Raw genomic sequence first — 19,905 nt, 5'->3', positions numbered from 1 at the left:
AGCAGCCCCCAAGGCTTCCCCATCCCTGGGATTCTCCAGGCAAGAACACTGGAGTGTGTTGCCATTTCCTTCTCCAATGCATGCAAGTGAACAGTGAAAGTGAAGTCGCTCAGTTGTGTCCTACTCTTAGTGACCCCGTGGACTGTAGCCCACCAGGCTCCTCCGTCCATGGGATTTTCCAGGTAAGAGTAGTGGAGTGGGGTGCCATTGCCTTCTCCAGGATGCCATTACTTATGTGCTTTCTTTCCCTTCAATACTTCTCTCTTACTTTTGTTTTCAATTTTGGTAAAGTACACCCAATATAAAACTTACTATTTAGCCATTTTTCAGCATATAACTCAGTGACACTAAGTACATCCACCTAGACATTCTTTATCTTCTCAAACTGAAACTCTACATCCATAAAATAGTAACTCCACAGCTCCTTCTCCCCCTCAGCTCCTGGCAAACACCAGATTCTACTTCCGGTCTCTTCCCCTAACCCTGCTACCACCACCACTTTTTATTTTCTCTTCTGCGGATTTCCACAGAATAGTTCATCGATAGCATAAGCATCAACCTTAGTAATTATAAATGCAAATTTTCAGACTCTTGATCTACTGAACCAGAAATTCTCAAGTGGACTCAGCTCTCTGCAGTTTAACAAGTCCTTCAGGTGATCCTAATGCTCATTTCCTGCAGGAATTTTCTGCAGGTATTTCTTGAGGTAGCAGGGTAAAAGTGAAAGTGAAAGTCACTCAGTCCTGTCTGACTCTTTGCAATCCCATGGAATATACAGTCCATAGAATTCTCCAGGCTGGAATACTACAGTGGATAGCCTTTCCCTTCTCCAGGGGATCTTCCCAACCCAGGGATCAATCCCAGGTCTCCCACATTGCAGGCAGGTTCTTTACCAGCTGAGCCAGAAGGGAAGCATAAGAAGACTGGAGTGGGGAGCCTATCCCTTCTCCAGCGGATCTTCTCAACCCGGGAATCAAATCGGGGTCTCCCGCATTGCAGTCAGATTCTTTACCAACTGAGCTATCAGGGAAGCCCTTGAAGTGATGGTTGAATATAAAATAAGACTTGGTTTGAGGCTCAGACCATGTAGCCACAAAATACATTTTAAAGAAGTCCTGTGGCATGATTTCCCCAGTGGCTCCCAAATATTGATGCACATTATAATCGCCTGGAAAGCTTGTTTGAGAACCTATAGACTTCTTGTATTCACATCAGACTTTCTAAATCAAAATCTCTGGGGTGGGAATTGGTACTTTGGCTGCCCTGATGATTCTTATCTATTTGTTAGCAGCATGAAGGATAGACAGACACAAGTAAGTCTGGAAATTGGAAAGTAAGTTGGGGTTACGGAAATACTCCAGGAGGCAGAGGCAGAGGGTCTATAGAGGGGCTGGAGCCAAAAGAACAGAAAGATGGGAAAATCAAGTTGTGAGAATGTAGTTGATAGGACTTGGTGACTTAATGTTAATTGATATATATCATTCACAGTCTTTAAAAGAAAAAGGGTTAATGCTTTAATGGTTCAGAAGGATCTGGTACTTTCCTTTCCATGCATTCTCCTCTACTATGAAGCAACTATATCCAGAAGAGAGTTACACTGCTGGGCAACAGGCTACAAGTTAGTTGTTCAGTCCATAAGTTGTGTCCAACTCTTTGCGACCCCATGGAGTGCAGCACGCCAGGCTTCCCTGTCCCTCACTGTCTCCTGGAGTTTGCTAAAACTCATGTCTATTGAGTTGGTGATGCTGGGTAACTATCTCATCCTCTAATGCCCGCTTCTCTTTTGCCCTCAATCTTTCCCAGCATCAGGGACCTTTGAACAATGCCGGGCAGTTGAAAATCCACGTATAACTTTTGACTCCTTGAAAACTTTTGCTGATAGCCTACTGTTGCTTGGAAGCCTTACTGATCACATACACAGTTAATTAACAACTATTTTGTATGTTATACTTGATATATTTGAATTCTTACAATAAACAGAGAAAATGTTATCAAGAAAATCATAAGGGAGAGAAAATACACTTACAGTACTGTATTTATCCATATCATAAGTTTATGTCCTCTGTTTACAAAATGAATCATCTGCCTCTATCTACATCAATATTGTCTTGTATAATGCAAAACACTGTAGATGATTATACCTATTACTAACACTAGACATCAAAAATGAAAAGGTAATGTGAAAAAGAAATCCATACTTGTTTATAGGTTTAACAGTTTCTGCATTGATAATGAAGTAGCAGCAATATGATTGCTTTATTGTAGCCTGGTATAATTAATACAAATGCTTCATGATAGCCTAGCCTATATACTCACGAATGATTAATATAAAATTTTTATAGCATACAGTGTAAGTCACTCAGTCGTGTCCGACTCTTTGTGACCCCATAGAATGTAGCCCACCAGGTTCCTCTGTCCATGGAATCTTCCAGGCAAGAACACTCGAGGGGTTGCCACTTCCTTCTCCAGGGCATCCTCCCAACCCCGGGGATTGAACCCAGGTCTTCCACACTGTGGGCAGACTCTACTGACTAAGCCACCAGGGAAATTATTATAGCATACAGTATTACAGTCTTATTCACAGTACAGTATTGGGAACACCGTTACATTAAAAAAAATTACCTGTGATGCTAGGCTGATATGCAGTTTCTCTGATTACAAGGGACAGGCATTCTGTGTGATGTAATTCTTTGAAGGAAAAATGATAAAACAAAAGAAGGCTAACACACTATTCATTTAATATGAAATATCACTCACCTTATGCCTATGTAAGGATAGACAGAACCTTACATATTTTTATGCATTCATGACATACCTAAATTTCTTAATTTTTTGATATTTCTAGGCTACATAGTTTGTCCAAAAGTTTTTTCAAATTGTTGCAAATTTACAAAAAAAAATTCCAATATATTTATTGAAAAAAAAAAATACCATTTGTAAGTGGACCTGTGCAGTTCAAACCCATCTTGTTCAAGGGTTAACTTAGATTAAGTTCAGTCCAAGTGCCATATAGGGAAATGAACAGCAGATGGCACCTCTGTGCTATGCCTGAATTATCAACCTTTGACGGGAACTGGCCTCAGAATGACTGGTGCTAAAATAACCCTTTGGAGTGTCAACGTGGATCAACTCAATTACTGATTTGAGGGGGATCTGGAAAAGGAAGGCCAAATAAAGAATCCACTTTGTCCTACCTTTGTAGGCTTCTAATGATACCTTGTAGACTTTTAAATATTTTAGCTCCCATTCAGATTAATAAATTTGCAATCCAAGTTCCCAAATGATCATGTAGAATTACATGAACTCAACCAGGCTTGAGTTTAGGGAAACAAAAATCCCCAACTTGGGCCACTTTTCCAGATGTCCTCCTTTGAGCTCCAAAATCACTGCAGATGGTGACTGCAGCCATGAAATTAAAAGACACTTGCTCCTTGGACCAACCTAGACAGCATATTAAAAAGCAGAGACATTATTTTGCCAACAAAGGACTGTCTAATCAAGACTATGGTTTTGCCAGTAGTCATGTATGGATGTGAGAGTTGGACAATAAAGAAAGCTGAGTGCCAAAGAATTAATGTTTTTGAACTGTGGTGTTGGAGAAGACTCTTGAGAGTTCCTTGGATGGCAAGGAGATCCAAGTTCCTTGGATCCAAAATGGATCCAAGATCCATCCTAAAGGAGATCAGTCCTGAATCTTCATTGAAAGGAATGATGCTGAAGCTGAAACTCCAATACTTTGGCCATCTGATGTGAAGAACTGACTCATTAGAAAAGACCCTGATGCTGGGAAAGATTGAAGGTGGGAGAAGGGGATGACAGAGGATAAGATGGTTGGATGGCATCACCAATTCAATGGACATGAGTTTGAGTAAACTTGGAGTTGGTGATGGACAGGGAGGCCTGGTGTGCTGCAGTCCATGGGGTCACAAAGAGTTGGACACGACTGAGCAACTGAACTGAACTGAACTGACCTTTGAACTTTTGCTATTTGCAAAGTTTAGGAATAGCAAAAAAGAAATAAAATCAAATATGGAAAATAATGGGCAGGGCAGCTTGGACTAGTAAATGAGGCCAGTGGACTGGAAATAAAGGCGGTGTTATATTTCTTGCTTTTTGTAAAACTTCCTGGGAAAACTGTTAAGTAGGATACAGAATTTTACATATTTTTAATGTGCTTGCAATCACAAAAAAAATGGCATTATGACTTAGTGATTAAGAGGTGGAGTCTGGAAGCACCCACTAAAGTCTAAAATTCTTCCACATCCTAGCTCTGTGCCTGTGACTAAACAACTTAATGTCTCTGCATGTCAATTTCCTCATCTGTACAAGGGAAATGGGAAAAATATTTCTCTATAATGTAAAACATGACTAGTATAATTGACACTGATGTATGTTATATATGAAAGTTAAGACAGTAAATCCTAAGAGTTCCCATCATAAGGAAAGTAAATTTTTTTAAATGTTGTTATCTATATGAGATGATGGATGTTCACTGAACTTACTGTGGTAATCATTTCATCATGGATGAAAGTCAACTCATTATGTTGTATGCCTTAATCTTATATAGTGCTGTGATTCAGTTATATCTCAAGAAAACTGGAAGAAAAAATTAATATTATGTAATCAGATTCTTACAAGATTTGTCAAAAATTTTAAGGTACTTAGAAGAGTACCTGGCATGTGGTAAGTCTATCATAGGTATTTGAAAAAAAATTTTTAAAGCAGCTTTTAAGTGATGGGACAATCTGTGATTTTTTTTCCTATTCAATTAAAAATATTTATTTTTTGATAATTGGAAAAAAGTTAAATTTTTTTTTAACCAAGTGTGCATGCTCAGTTGTGACTGACTCTTTGCCACCCTATGGACCACAGCCCACCAGGCTCCTCTGTCCATGGGATTTTCCAGGCAATAATCCTAGAGTGGGTTGCCTTTTTCTCCTCCAGTGGATATTCCTGATCCAGGGATTGAACATGCATCTCTTTGGTCTCCTGCATTGGCAGGTGGATTCTTTACCAACTGCACCAGCTGGGAAACTTTTTTTTTTTTAATTCTTATTTATTTTTGGCTGTGCTGGGTCTTCCTTGCTGCATAGGCTTTTCTATAGTTGCGACAAGTGGGGGCTACTCTCTAGTTGGGGTGGTGGTGCACGGAGCTTGTCATTGCGGTGGCTTCGCTTGTTTCGCAGCATGGGCTCCAGGGCGCACTTGAGTCCAGTAGGCGTGACTTCCGGGCTCTGGGACTTATGTGGGTTCAGTAGACGTGGCCCCCGGGCTCCAGGGCACAGGCTCAGTGGTTGTGCCCCATGGGCTTGGTTGCTTCTCAGCCTGTGGGATCTTCCTGGATCAGGGATCGAACCCATGTCTCTGGCATTTGCACATGGATTCTTTACCCCTAAGCCGCCAGGGATGCCTGTCACCTGGGAAACTCTTTTAACTAAGAGAATTAGAGGAAAATCCATACTTAAAAATTGTCTCTCTCTCTTTTATGAGCTAGTTTATACACCTCCAACTTTTTCTGTTAATCTGCCAAACCCAATATTAGATATATCTTGGCTGTGAGAAACTTTGAGGTCCTCAGAGTTTTCAGAATTATTATGTACTTTATTATTTATTTTTATTGTAGTCAGATATACATAAGTATTACCATTTTAACTATTTTAAGTGTACAGTTCAATGGCATTAAGTATATTCACAATGTTTTGTAACAATCACCACTATTTCCAGAACTTCATCATTTCAAACAGAAACTCCACATCTGTTAAACAATAACTTTCCATTCTTCCTTATCCCCAGCCCATTCTGTTAACCTCCATTCTACCGTCTGTCTCTATGAATCCACATATTTGAGGTACCTCAATAGGTGGAATCATAAAATACATGTTCTTCTGTGTTTGGTCTATTCACTTAACATAATGTTTTAAGGTTTACCCATGCTGCAGCAGGCTTCCCTGGTGGCTCAGATGGTAAAGAATCCGCCTGCAATGTGGGAGACCTGGGTTCGATCCCTGGGTAGGGAAGATCCCCTGGGGGGAGGGCATGGCAACCCACTCCAGTATTCTTGCTTGGAGAATCCCCATGGACAAAGAAGCCTGGTGGGTTACAGTCCATGGGGTTGAAAAGAGCTGGACACAATTGATAGACTAAGCACCACATGGTATGTTGCAGCATGTGTCAGAATTTCATTCCTTTTTATGACTAACAGTGCATTGTATGTATGTATCACACTTATTGATTTATCTGTTGCATACATGAATTGCCTCCACTTATTTGTTATTGTGAATAATGCTGCTATGAATATTGGTGTACAAGTATCTATTCCAGTCCCTGTTTTTAATACACTTGGGTATATACCTCAGGGTTAAATTTTTAGGAACTGTCAACTGTTTCCACAGGGCTATATCCTTTTACATTCCCACAAGCATCCAGCATTATTTTTTTAATATGTTGGTCTTTTTTTTTCTTTAAAGTCAAACCTGGACTGAGAGTAAGGAGCAAAGCTTAGAGTCCTGCCACAGTTTGCTGATACGTTGCTAGTAGCAACAATCTTGACACATCACCTCCTAGACTAGAGTGATGTTTCTCAATGTACACAGCTGAGACTCCCAACGCAATCACCTAAGAGACTTATTATTAATACATCTGCAGGGTCCTTGATTCCACTTCATATATGCTGAATCAGCATCTTAGGGACTGCGGTCCCCTAAAATCATTATTATGCATGCTAAAACGTGAAACTCAGAAACCTAGATTGTTGAGTTCCCAAAGGCGGGGAAAATATCTCAGTCACTTTTGTATCCCTCACTGCCAAATATCCTGAAGATATTCAACAAACATATACTTGAACTAATAATGCAGTCTAAATTTGCTTGATTGCTATGTACAGTATTCATTACAACTAAATTCTATCATTAAACAACTAGTTAGAAAATCTGTAATAGTGTAGTATGCCTTTCATTTGTATAGACCATGTATCTTACCAGCTGTGGTCTATTATGCCATCTTATGCTGCCAAGAATCTTTATTCTGTATGTAATTTTCAGCTGAGTCCTTCAAGCTTTGTAACAGGGTAAAAAAGGATATGGACTTGGAACTGGAAGAGCTGTCTTTGTGTAACCTTTGATAATTAAATCAAAATGTCTAAGAATCAAGTTTATAATTTCTAAAGGTCGGCAACATTTCCTAACTATCAACTTCACAGTGTTGCTGAAGCTCAAATGATACTCTATGTAGGAAAGTCTACTGCAGCAACGTCTATAGTTACTATGTGGCCGGGTAATTTAAACAGAACAAAAATATGTGTCTAAGTCTTCCTAAAGACCTCAAATATGCTACTGTATCAATTTGCAGCTCTAAAGCACAGGCAAACGAGATTGGAACAGAAACACAGCAGAAGAACCTTAAGTGGATGGAAAACATTCGTTCATTCATTCATCACGTTTACCCAGCATCTACATTTATAACACGCCGGGCGTGTGTGAAAAATAGTGATTAAATAAATTCAAGTCTGTCCTTCAGAGATTTAGTACTTTTGTGTATATTAATAAATAGAAAGCTGCCTCATTTCAGATCAAGCTCTCTTCCGCATAAAAAAATAAGGTGTCAGGGACCCGCTTCAAATTCGCGCGCGCTGTCTCTTTAACGCGTAATAGAATTCTGATTGCATCGATCACAGGTTCGTAACCCTCTCCCAACCATCGGTCTCCTACCTATCTCGGTTACTACCCTCCTTTTGGTATCAAGCCGGGGGAAGGTCAGGTGTTAGCAAACGTTGGCTTTGCTGTGTGGCTACACCTGATGCCGGGGCGTCCGGCTTGCCAGGTGGCGGAGGTCCGGCTTTCCGCGGCGCGGGCGCAGCCTCGGAGCTCGGCTGGCCACGCCTGGAGCGCGGGGTTGGACTGGGGCGCCGTTGTTGTAGTGACCGGGAGGCGCTGCCGCTCCGGGCGGACGGTTCCGGGCACCGCACGGTCCCCCTTCCTACCCCGCCCCCTCCCTCCCCCCGGTTCCCCCTGCGGGCAGGAGCCGGGAGCTGAGCGCTCCCCCATGGCCTCCTCCCCGGTAAGGACGGGCTGCGGTGCGCCTCCCCGGAGCCGGTCCCGCGGGTCGGGGAGCCAGGTCCGGGCTACACCCGCACCTGGCGGGACGTGGAGGCAGGAGTCCTCAGCCGAGTCCCGAGCCGCGAGCTCCGCGCCCCTCACCCCGGGGCGCCCGTGACTCATCCCTTGCCTCCGGGGCACCGGCAGCGCCGAGCCCTGGCGGAGCCCCGGGCGCTCCTCCCCGAGTCCCCGAGCTCCGACCGCCCCGGCGGCCCCATGGTCCCCCCAGAATTCTCTTAGGGTTTCCGTGGAGCGCCTGCGTCAGAATCACCTGGGAGGTTTTTGAAAAGTACCGAAGCCGGGGGGCCCCGCCTCGCACCTGCGACCGCGAGCCTGCGGGCGGGGCCCCGGAACGTGCATCTCAATCGCTCTGCCCAGGTGGTCTGCGGCGGGCGCCCGCTTCTGGGCAGCGCTTGGCGGACATTCCGCCGGCTCTGCGGGCGGAGGCTGGTGTTCGGCGTACACCCCAATATAGCTGCGGCCGCGCGTGCTCGCTCGGGGCGCTGCTGCTCCCCACAACCCCTCACCGATGTGGCGGTTCCCGGGCCGGCTCCCGCAGGCGGGGACCGCGCTCCCCTCCGACCCCCGCACATTCGAGGTCTGCACCTGCTTTCAAAACTTGACAACTTTCCTTCCCAGGAGGACCCGGTTCTGGAGCGTTACTTTAAGGGCCACAAAGCTGCGATCACCTCCGTGGACTTTAGCCCCAACGGCAAACAACTTGGTGAGTTTTCTTTTTTGTGTGTGTGATGAGACGCTCATTCGGTGGGAACCCTTGCCGCCCGTCCACGCTGGGTCCCCAGGAGAGCCACCTCTGAGGATCTGTATGGGTGGAGTCATGTTGAGAGCGGCCGAGATGCAGTCGGAGCCGGAGTGGACCCGAGCCCGGGGTCACCTTGGTGCTCCCGGCCCCACCAGGCCCCGCAGAGTCGCGCACAGGCCTGGGCCCGGGCCCGGGCCTGGCCGGCCACTGGCGCGAAGTCGCCGCCAGGGGGAGGAAGTGGGAAGGGGAGGGGTTTGCCCTCGGCCCGGGGAGGGTGGGGTGTTGCTGGCTGCAGAGTTTGTGAAAAGTTGTGAGGCGGGCGGGAGGAAGTGGGGAGAGAGGACTTGGGGCTGCACCGGAGGCCGTGCCCCGCGGAGGTCCCAGGTGACCCCCAGGAAGCCCCCGCGGCTGCCGAGGAGCCGAACGCCTTCATGAAAGGAGGGACCTGCTCGGAAGTTCGCTGCTACCTGAGCCCGGAGCTCAAGCGTCGGGTCCCGCAGCCTTTCCCCGGCGCGCGGTGACTCTGGTGGCCGCGTCCGCGCCCCAGCCATGAGGATCCGGATGGCCCTGAGGTGGACGTGGGCAGGCAAAAGCTGCCTGCTGCTGGCGCTTCTCACAGTGGCCTACCTCCTGATGGAACTCTCCGTCTCCACTTTCCATGTCTCCTTGCGAGTCGGCGGTGCCCGCGAGCCGGGGTCAAGACAGCTCTCCGAGCCAGGGAAGAAAGCAGTGGATTTGTCTCGGCCGCTATATGAGAAGCCCCCTGCAGATTCCCATGCCCTTGGGGAGTGGGGGAAAGCCAGCAAGCTCCAGCTCAGCGAGAGTGAGCTGAAGCAGCAAGAGGAACTCATTGAGAGATATGCCATTAACATTTACCTCAGTGACAGGATTTCCCTGCACCGCCACATAGAGGATAAGAGAATGTATGAGTGTAAGTCCAAGAAGTTTAACTACAGGAGACTTCCCACCACTTCCGTCATCATCGCTTTCTATAACGAAGCCTGGTCGACCTTACTTCGTACCATCCACAGTGTTTTGGAAACTTCTCCCGCAGTCCTTCTGAAGGAGATCATCTTAGTCGATGACTTGAGCGACAGAATATATTTGAAGACACAGCTGGAGACTTACGTCAGCAATCTGGATAGAGTCCGCCTGATTAGAACAAACAAGCGGGAAGGGCTGGTGAGGGCCCGTCTGATTGGGGCCACTTTTGCCACTGGCGACGTCCTCACTTTCCTGGATTGTCACTGTGAGTGTAATACTGGCTGGCTGGAGCCACTTTTGGAAAGGATTCATAAGGATGAAACAGTGATCATTTGTCCTGTTATAGACACCATCGACTGGAATACTTTTGAATTCTATATGCAGACTGGGGAGCCCATGATAGGTGGGTTCGACTGGCGTCTAACCTTCCAGTGGCATTCTGTCCCCAAACATGAGAGGGACAGGCGTAAGTCGAGAATTGAACCATTCAGATCGCCCACCATGGCTGGAGGACTGTTTGCAGTCAGCAAGAAGTATTTCCAGTACCTTGGAACTTATGACACTGGGATGGAAGTGTGGGGAGGTGAAAACCTGGAGCTGTCTTTCAGGGTGTGGCAGTGTGGAGGTAAACTGGAGATCCACCCATGTTCCCACGTGGGCCACGTATTCCCTAAGCGGGCCCCATATGCTCGGCCCAATTTCCTGCAGAATACTGCTCGAGCAGCGGAAGTCTGGATGGACGAGTACAAGGAGCATTTCTACAATCGAAACCCTCCAGCAAGGAAAGAAGCTTATGGCGATATTTCTGAAAGAAAATTACTACGGGAAAGGCTGAGGTGCAAGAGCTTTGATTGGTATTTGAAAAATGTGTTTTCGACTTTGCATGTTCCAGAGGATAGGCCAGGCTGGCATGGAGCTATTCGCAGTATTGGGATCTCTTCTGAATGTTTAGATTATAATGCTCCTGACAACAACCCCACAAGTGCTAACCTTTCCCTATTTGGATGCCACGGTCAAGGAGGCAATCAATTCTTTGAATATACCTCCAACAAAGAAATAAGGTTTAATTCGGTGACGGAGTTATGTGCAGAAGTTGCCGAGCTAAGAAAGCATGTGGGAATGCAGAATTGTCCCAAAGATGGGTTTCCTATCCCAGCAAACATTATTTGGCATTTTAAAGAAGATGGAACTGTTTTTCATCCCCACTCAGGACTGTGTCTCAGTGCTTACCGGACACCCGAGGGCCGGCCCGATGTTCAGATGAGAACTTGTGATGCTCTGGATAAAAATCAAATCTGGAAGTTTGAGAAATAGATGAGCATAACAGCACTTTGGTCCGGAACTGACAATAGCTTCAGGGGAGTCAGCCTGCAGAGAGGCTCAGTGAAGATTTATTTCATCAGCATTCACCCAGTGGTCATCTGCAAGAGCTCTGTAGAAGCGGTGGAGCATTTTGGTTAAAACAAAACACTGAACCTGGGTGCGCAGAGAGCTGTTGTTTAATATTTTAAAGTGCCTTACTTGGGGGTTGTTTTATTTAAGAGCTTTGTCAATATGTTCTCTTACTTCTTAAAGAAGTCGACTCGGCTGTGACTTGAGATACACAAAACATTTAAGTGCCAGACTTAATATTAAAGAATATAAAAGTCCAAGCAAAATGAGGGATGATTTATGTTGATGGGTAAGTCCACTGCACATCTCATTAAAAAGAAAAAACAAAAAAACTCAGAAATGTGCAGTTCAAGCTGTTGCTATTTTTGTTGTACATAGAATTTGAATTTCCTTTAGTCAGCATGTGAAATTTTAGGTTTTGTTTAGTTTTTTAATTCTAATTTTCTGTTACTCAGATAGAAATCAAGGAAAGTTACTCTTCAGGAGAAAGGCCTGGTTTAGTTATATTGTCACTGGATGTGAATTGGAATTGAGTTTAAAGGTCTTCCTAACACAGACATCTCAGAAAAATATACCCACATCTGAATGAAATGGAAACCATTTACATTCCACACTTTACCAGCTTGAGCTATTAGACTTAACTGCTCTATGTTGATACCTCAAATCGCTCTGATTTCGTAAGCTGTCCTCTCTGTGAACTTGTGTGTGTATATGGGGTATTTTCTGATTGCACTTCCTTCAACTTTGAATGTATCAGAGAGGGACTCATTCAGAATACTGTGCTTCTCTTTGTTAATGCTTAATCACTTAAAGTAAATGCTTAATAATCACTTAAAATAAACACAATAGAGGCCAACTGTGTTTACTGAAACGTGTGAAACTGAAAGTGGGCCCTGTTTGACAAAGTCAGTGCAACTCTCCTACAGAGTTCTTGCTGATGAGGACTTTTAAGGGTTGATCTTAAAGATTTTCCAAGGGGAAGGATAGCTCTCTGCAATGGTAGATGGGGCCTTCCAGCTTCTTTTCTGCACAGAGCCCCAGGCCTGGTGCTTAGATAGCTGTCAGTAATTGTGGGTGAATGAATGACTGGCTGAATGAATGGCTCAGCCAAACAATGTGACTTTGGTAAGTCCTGTGATTAAATGACTCCTTTTGGGCCTCAGTTTCCTCATCTGTAGAATGTGGGTGCTGGAGCAGGTCTTGAAGATTCCCTCCAGCTCTGGAATGTCATGCTTGTACATTCAGCGACCTTGCAATCTCTACAACACTTTTATCTCCTCCCTGCTAACGTAGATAATATTGTTGAGCAATGGTCATTCCAGGTATGAAGCTGGAAAAAAGAAATGATTTTTGAAAATTAAGTGAGCTGAGCTCAACTGAAGTGGTTTATTTTGGATTGAGTGGAAAGTTGTGGCCAGTGTTTGTATTCATTTTATTTTGAGAATTGCTGAACCAATTTTGTTTTTTACTCTTTAATCTTTCAAACTCTGAAAGGAATCTTTTGGGTTAAGAATATTAATATTTTCCAAACTAATTTATGTGAGAAGTAAACATACTTTTAAAAAGTTACTTTTACTGTTTTTATTCCCATGTTATATCCAGAAATCAATCACAGGCTGAATTCAGAATTAAATCTTAATTAGTTCATTTTGGTGTAGATTTGTGAAAAAGGCGTGCTCCGTAAAGGATCAGTCCACAGTACTCAGATGTTGTTTTTGGTGTCTACTTGATTACTTGGAGAGTAGGAACTTGGCAAAATCTAAATTTAAGAAAAGTTTTTAGAATAACCTTTTCAAACAGTAATATTGCTTTGTATATTTTGTTTCTCTTTTGTTTCTTAAAATAAAAATGTGTTAATAATTTTCATATGTTATGTAGCAAAGAATGGGTTAGATTCTATGTGCAATGTGCATGACCTTGGGTAATTTAGGAAGAATTAGTAATAGTGCTCTGAATTGGTTAATTGGCAGCAAATATTCTCCTAAACCCACCCTCCCCCCTTACTCAATCTGCCTTTTGGTTTTTAAAAATCACTTTTCTCTTTTTATTTATTTTTCTTGTTCTTCTTGCATGCTCAGTCGCTTAGTCATATCTGACTCTTTGTGACCCCATGGACTGTAGCCGTTCAGGCTCCTCTGCCCATGCGATTTCCCAGGCAAGAACACTGGAGTGGGTTGCCGTTTCCTTCTCCAGGGGATCTTCCCAACCCAGGGATTGAACCTGTGTCTCCTGTGTTGGCAGGTGGTTGTTCTTCTTAGCCCCCTATCAGATGGGAGCGCTAAGATTGATATATTCTAGATGTATTTATTGGAATTTTTTACCTTAGAATCTTTCTGCTCTCATCAAAAGCAAAAGGGAGCATTGAAAAGCAAAGCACTGAATTCTTTATTTACCTTTTGCCTAAATTGCAGGGTGTGACCCATTCATCTTTTTGGAAGAAATTTTAGGCTCGTGTTTTATTTATATCAGTAATTCAGAATAAGCGGGTGGTTCATTCTTCATAATAATGTAGGTAATAGAAGAATGAGACTTTCACATTTTCATATGTTGGCATTTCCAATTTAATTCCTAAAATACACTGTAAAACTACAAGGTATATTTTGATTTCTTACTTCTAATTTATTGGTACCAAAGCTCTTTTGCTGTATATAATTAACAGATCTTTTAAGTTAATTTACATGTTTAAAAAGTTTTATAAAAATTTGGTAGACAAGAATTTCAACTTTAAATGGTCACTATGTTATTTAGTATTCAATTCTGTGAATAGGTTGACTCTAAATAGTCATTTTTAGCAGCCGTTTAAAAACAATGATAATCTAGTCATCTACAGAGTCTGTATAACTCAAAATAACTTGTTTGTAAAAGAAAATTTGTCTGTGCACCCAGTAGTAGGCTCTTGAGTATTCATTATATGTCAGCAAAACAAATTTTTCTTGGTTGATGGAAGGTTATTTTTCAGTTGTGTAGTTGATTTAGGGTCTCAATTTTAGTTAATGAAATACTTAGTTTTGACTTGTTTGTCCTTTTGAATTGGTGTTTTAATAATGTTATGAAATGAGCACAAAGAATGTTGAAATTCAGATTAATTTCTTTTGAAGAATGAATTTTTTGGTATATGATGAGCGGTTTATATCCTTTTTCCTTTTGTTAATGATATTTGCAATATTGATTAAGACATGTAAAATAAAACATATGCCTAACTATTTTTGCAAATGGATTCTGATGGTTTTAGTCTCTGGGATCACTCTTTCTATGTACACATTTATGGATGGTAATAGGAGTAAGTTAAACTTGTTATCATTTTACTTATTTGACAAATGCAGACAGTAGAATATTAAAAAAGTTGAATTCCATGTATTATTTTGCAAAGTGTCATTAACCAGCAAGGATTCTGTAGTGGTTCTAACACCATTCGTGCATTAACTACTCATAAACAAACTGGAAATGATCAGAAATCTCTGGCACAAATTGGGAGCACTATAAAAGGAACCAAGTGGACACGTGGGCACATTAACACATCCGAAACCCTGGGCCGTAAAGAAACATGTCTGCCCTGTAAACTGCATAGCGTCACACCTCCCTCAACCTGTCTGTATTACCCTATCCCTAAGCACAATTCCTGTCCACCAGTAGTATCTTTCTTCCTCTTTCAGTAATCCTTGCCAAACACCCTCCACTCCTGCTAATCCCTGGCATGACACATTGCCTGAGCAGCACCAGTCTCAGGACTATTTCAGGTGTCTTGCAGCCTTATCTAAGGTATATGTAGTCAACTTGGCTTCCCAGGTGGCTCATGGTAAAGAATTCACTCTTCAGCGCAGGAGACGCGGTATACAAGGTTCGATCCCTGGGTCGGGAAGATCCCCTGGAGGAGGAAATGGCAACTTGCTCCAGTATTCTTGCCTGGAGAATCCCATGGACCAAGGAGCCTGGCGGACTACAGTCCATAGGGTCACAAAGAATCAGACACGACTGAGCATGCATGCATGTAGTCAAGCTAAATATATTTTCATTGATCTTTTGTTTTTTTCTTTTATGTACAGTTTAAAAACTTACCCTAAACATGTGTGTTGTGATCTTCCTAATAAGGAGTAATAATCTTGCTAGTAAGTTTCTAAGTGGCTGCAACCCGATGCAAATCATTTCATCTCTCTGTGTTTCAGTTTCATTAACATTAAAAAAAAAAAAAAGACTGGAAAATCTTTAGAGTCAGAATATTAGTGGTTGCCAGGGTCTGGAGGAGGCAGGAATAGAGACTGATTACTCATGAAGGTGGATTTTTTGGAGGGTGTGATGATGGTGGTGAGAATGTTCTGCGATTAGATGGTGACCGTGGTTGTACAACTTTGAACAAAACACTGCATTGTACACTTTAAAAGGATGAATTTGTGGTATGTGAATTGTATCTCAGTTAGGAAAAAACAAAACTTCAGGGGACAAAAAGTGGCTGGGGAATTTCACGTGTCTCAGAAAAGACTGCTCTTTTTCTCTGTTCTTCCGTGCATGGTGGTTTAGTTGCTAAATCGTGTCTGACTCTTGCAACCCCATGGACTGTAGCCTGCCAGGCTCCTCTGTCCATGGGATTCTCCAGGCAAGCATACTGGAGTGGGTTGCTATTTCCTTCTCCAGAGGATCTTCCTGACCCAGGAATCGAATCCGGGTCTCCTGCATTGCAGGCAGATTCTTTACCGACTGAGCTACGAGGGAAGCCCCTCCATGCATACTAGACTTTAAACCAGCCCAGCGGTATTTGTTGTTAATGCTTGAGTCATGCTGTAATTCAGCATAATTAAGGAAGTTAGATAAATCTGTGCACCTCCTAGCTTAGAATTAGGCTACAGGTAGAAATTAGTTTGTATTGGAGTTTTTCCCTAAACGTTCAGAAAAACCTCAATCAATCGTTTTGAACAGGAGGTAGAGATTATTATAAAAAGTGAAATGAGTTCCAGAGAGACTATATAGCTGTCTGTGGCAGAAGTGGAGACTAGAGAAGTCCTAACGCTATTAATCAGGTACTACTTTTCCTTTTGTTCCCAGCTTGAGCATTTCTAGGCTGGCTGGGCAAGGATGTCTCCTGCAGGCCAGCAGTGTCCTCCGCTGCCTGATCATCATTCTAACTCACTTATTTATACTTATCTGATCCTCTTTCAAAAAGGAATAGGAGGTATTCTACTTCCTTGTTTCTTTTTTCTTAATTTAGTTCTGCTGTTTGTCAGGTGCTCGCCTATGCTTGGGTGTACATACTGAAGTGTACAAAACAGATGTGTTTCTTAACAATGGTATGAAGAATTCATGGGCCAGTGATAGACACAGATATTAACAAGTAAGCACAAATCATGTGCAGATACAACTTGTGGTGAAGAAAAGGAACAGGGTTCTTTGAATGATGGTAACTGGGGCAATATACTTAAGTTTATGGGGGTCAAAGAACACTTCTCTGCGTGTTAGATTCAACTCAAGACCTGAAGGAGGAGCTAGCTAGGCAAAGACTAGAGGCAGAATTATTTGTTGTTGTTTAGTCAATAAGTTGTTTCCAACTCTTTTGCGACCCTGTGGACTGTAGCCTGCCCTCTACCCATAGGATTTCCTAGGCAAGAATACTGGAATGGGTTGCCATTTCCTTCTCCAGGGAATCTTCCCAACCCAGCTATCAAACCGGCATCTCCTGCATTGGCAGGCAGATTCTTCAACACTGAGCCACCAGCAAAGCCTGGAGAGAGATTAGCATAAGCAAAAATTCAAAGTAGGAAAGAGCTTGTCGATCAAGGAGATAAAAGGCTTTGGGAGGTGAAGAAAGCTTTGGGAGGTGTAGTTGTGGGTGAGGCAGAGGCAGCTCACTGAGTCTTTGGAGGCTGTAGCGGGTTAAATGGCAACCCTCCCAAAGATGTGTCCGAGTCTTAATGCCTGGAACCTGTAAGTGTGACTTCATTGGAAAGAAAAGGTCTTTGCAGGATTTGAACAGAGATCATCCTGAGCTATCTGGGTGGGCCCTGAGTGAGACATACAGAGAGATAAGAGGAGGTCACATGAAGCCAGAGGCAGAAATTGCAGTCATAGAGCCACCAGCCAAGGAGATCCTGAAGGCACCAGAGACTGGAAAATGAAATCTCTAGAGCCTTTAGAGGGAGTGTGGTCCTGCGAACACTTGGATTTTGGACTTCCAGCCTCCAGACCTGTGAGAGAATAAATTTCTGTTGTTTGAAGGCTCCAAAGTTATGGTACTTGGTTACAGCAGCCGCAGGAAGCTAAGACAGAAGCAATGTTTTAGGCTTTTGTTCCGAGAGTCATGGAACTCTGCTGAAGGATTTTAAGGGAGAGAATAACACGTTCACACCTCAAAACAATCACTCTGGTTTCTATGTGGATTGAACTACTGTGAGTAGGAAAAATCAGTTAGGAGCCATTATAGTAATATCAGCAGATGATGGTGCTTCAAACTAGGGTGGTGGTCTTCAGACTAGGGTTATAGCATATGAATGGTATTTTAAGTCATGGAATAGATGAAGTCACCTCGGAAAAACATAGAACAATGAGGGCAAATGGCCCGTTTCTAGGAGGCTCGGTGGTAAAGAATCTGCCTGCCACTGCAGGACTTGGTTAATTCCCTAGTCCAGGAAGATCCCCTGGAGAAGGAAATGGCAACCTACTCCAGTATTCTTGTCTGGACAGAGGAGCCTGGCAGGTTATAGTCCATGGAGTCGCAAAGAGTCAGACACGATTTAGCAACTCAGTATGCACACATGCAAAGATCTCCAGCCTTTGGGTCAGAAGGGGAAATAGCAAAAGAATCCAAGAAGGAATGGTTAGAAAAATAGGAGGGAATGCCACTATAGCAGGGTATTATGAAAGCCAAGGTGTAGATAGAGTAGGGTAAAAATGTTGGAAAGAGAGAATATGTTAGTCATTAGAGAGAGTGGGGGAGGGAATTATTGCAGAAGTGAGCACCACCGAGCAGTGTAGACAGGTCCCTATGAAATTAGCAGTCTTGAATTTATATTGTTCCTAGTCTTCCTTGGAGTGTGTCTAGCATTTCTGTCACAGATTCAGCCTCAGAAAAGGCAGAGTGACCGAGATTTTGCCAGAGGAATTTGAAGAGAGGAAGACAAGTCAAAGGACTGAATATATGTGCAAGAAAGGGTTTATAAACTGGGTAAGGAAAGAAACGAAGACTACAAATTGGATAGTGAAATGAAGACAGTGAAAGAGAGCCTCCGTGGAGAATGGAGGTCAGTGGATTGGCGTTCTGGATGAGATAGAAGCTGTGAGCAAGCCAGCTATAAGGAAAGCGTGTTGTTAAGGATAGTGGCTTTCAGTTAGTGATCAGAGAAGTGTTGGCGCTGCTTGTGATAACATCCAGGGCGTGATCACCGGAACAGGATGCTGAGGACACATGGAAGTAAAGGTCTTCAGAGAGGCCTGGGTGAGCCCTTGATCAGAAATGTTCTTCACTACCTCCCTCTGCTTGGCTGGTTCCTCTGTGTCCTTCATGCCTCCACTTAAAATGCCACTGATCACTTCACCTGAATTAAGGATTCTGTGCCCACGAGAAATTCTCATATGACACCCTGCTTTATCTTTCATGCCTCTTAGCACAATTTAAATTGATACGTTAGCCTGCTCCTTGACTTGTTGCTCTCTTCTCTGCTTAAACTAAAGCTCCCTGTTTAGAGATTTTTGCCTATTTTGTGACTCAGGACTCCCCCCGCCCCAGCCATCCTGCCCTTACATGTGGTAGGGCTGAGATATCTGTTGAGTGAACTTATAATACCAAGACTTGGAACAGAGAGAAAGACTGTGACCTCAGGTAGGTGAAGTGTGAAAATGCTTGCCGTTTGGGAGGGTTTCAGGGAGCTTGACGTCCCCAAGCAGAGTCAATGTGTAAGTAGGTAAGTAGGAGGAGGGACTTTCAGAGAGGAGGATGTGTGTACAAGAGAGATCCTGTAAATGGTGTTTCTGTGGCCAGGTGGCAGCTTTGGGGAGAGGACAGCAAGTGTGGGTACCAGGGTCAGCCCAGGGCCCATCCCGAGCATCACGGGAGTGAGAGTGAGGCATCACTGATGGCAGTGGGGCTGGAGGCATGACTGGAGAAACCACAGGAGGTGTGGTGGATTTGTGTATACTCAGAGGGTAGTGCGCTCATGGGTTTCACAGGATGGGAGGCAATCAGAGAGGAGAGGATGGGGGCAAACGATAGCTTGTGAATGTCATCCCTGTTCATGGAGGTGGAAACGGGAAGCTGAGTAAGTTAGCTGAGGCGGTGTAGCTGGTAAGCAGCAGAGCCTGGCTGAGCCCAATCTCTCGTCAGCTTCTGGAGCCACACTTTTCCCCCTCAGCTCAGTTTCCCAGAGGGCCGCACTCAAGTTTATACAAACATCAGAAGAGTTTCAGAGCATTTTCACATGACGTGCACAATCTAAGCTGCATGTTGAAGTTTCCATTTAAAATGATGTATTTCAGCATTGACATTATCAGCCTTTCCTCTTTTTGTGTTCAGGGTTGCTCTGTCATCGACTCATTCCCTGTTTAATCTGTGGGATGTTTGTAGAATAAATGAGGGTGTAGAACAATTTTATTTACCCCCTTTCTTACTGAATAGAGGAAGAATGAAATTGTGAATTTTTAAAGTTATTTTCCTGACCGTGAAACCATAATTGAAGTTTGCCAAAAATTCTT

General features: G+C 43.6%; 2 protein-coding genes across 5 annotated transcripts in view; both read left to right on the top strand.

The window, feature by feature from the left end:
* The first annotated feature begins 7,796 nt into the window (after positions 1-7,796).
* The window catches only part of POC1B (POC1 centriolar protein B), a 99,015-nt gene continuing 86,906 nt past the window's right edge, over positions 7,797-19,905 (top strand). The window contains exons 1-2 of one of the 4 annotated variants that reach the window (XM_061125632.1): positions 7,797-8,055; positions 8,733-8,817. In XM_061125632.1, coding sequence (XP_060981615.1) covers positions 8,041-8,055; positions 8,733-8,817 — 100 coding nt within the window. In that variant the 5' untranslated portion in view covers positions 7,797-8,040. The remainder of the gene's footprint in view (positions 8,056-8,732; positions 8,818-19,905) is intronic. The other 3 variants (XM_061125631.1, XM_061125617.1, XM_061125625.1) reach the window with 3 other exon arrangements.
* On the top strand, positions 9,162-14,435 carry GALNT4 (polypeptide N-acetylgalactosaminyltransferase 4). The gene has a single exon (XM_061125610.1). The coding sequence runs from the start codon at positions 9,406-9,408 to the stop codon at positions 11,152-11,154; it is 1,749 nt and encodes a 582-aa protein (XP_060981593.1). The 5' UTR covers positions 9,162-9,405; the 3' UTR covers positions 11,155-14,435.

Source organism: Dama dama, chromosome 3, assembly GCF_033118175.1.
Source record: "Dama dama isolate Ldn47 chromosome 3, ASM3311817v1, whole genome shotgun sequence".
Taxonomy (NCBI): domain Eukaryota; kingdom Metazoa; phylum Chordata; class Mammalia; order Artiodactyla; family Cervidae; genus Dama; species Dama dama.
The sequence above is the reverse complement of the archived record's forward strand: the minus strand, read 5'-3'. Positions and strand labels throughout refer to the sequence as shown.

What these genes read in the sequence shown, in the direction of transcription:
- GALNT4 (XM_061125610.1), top strand. Translation starts at nt 9,406, where the DNA reads ATGAGGATCCGGATGGCCCTGAGGTGGACGTGGGCAGGCAAAAGCTGC.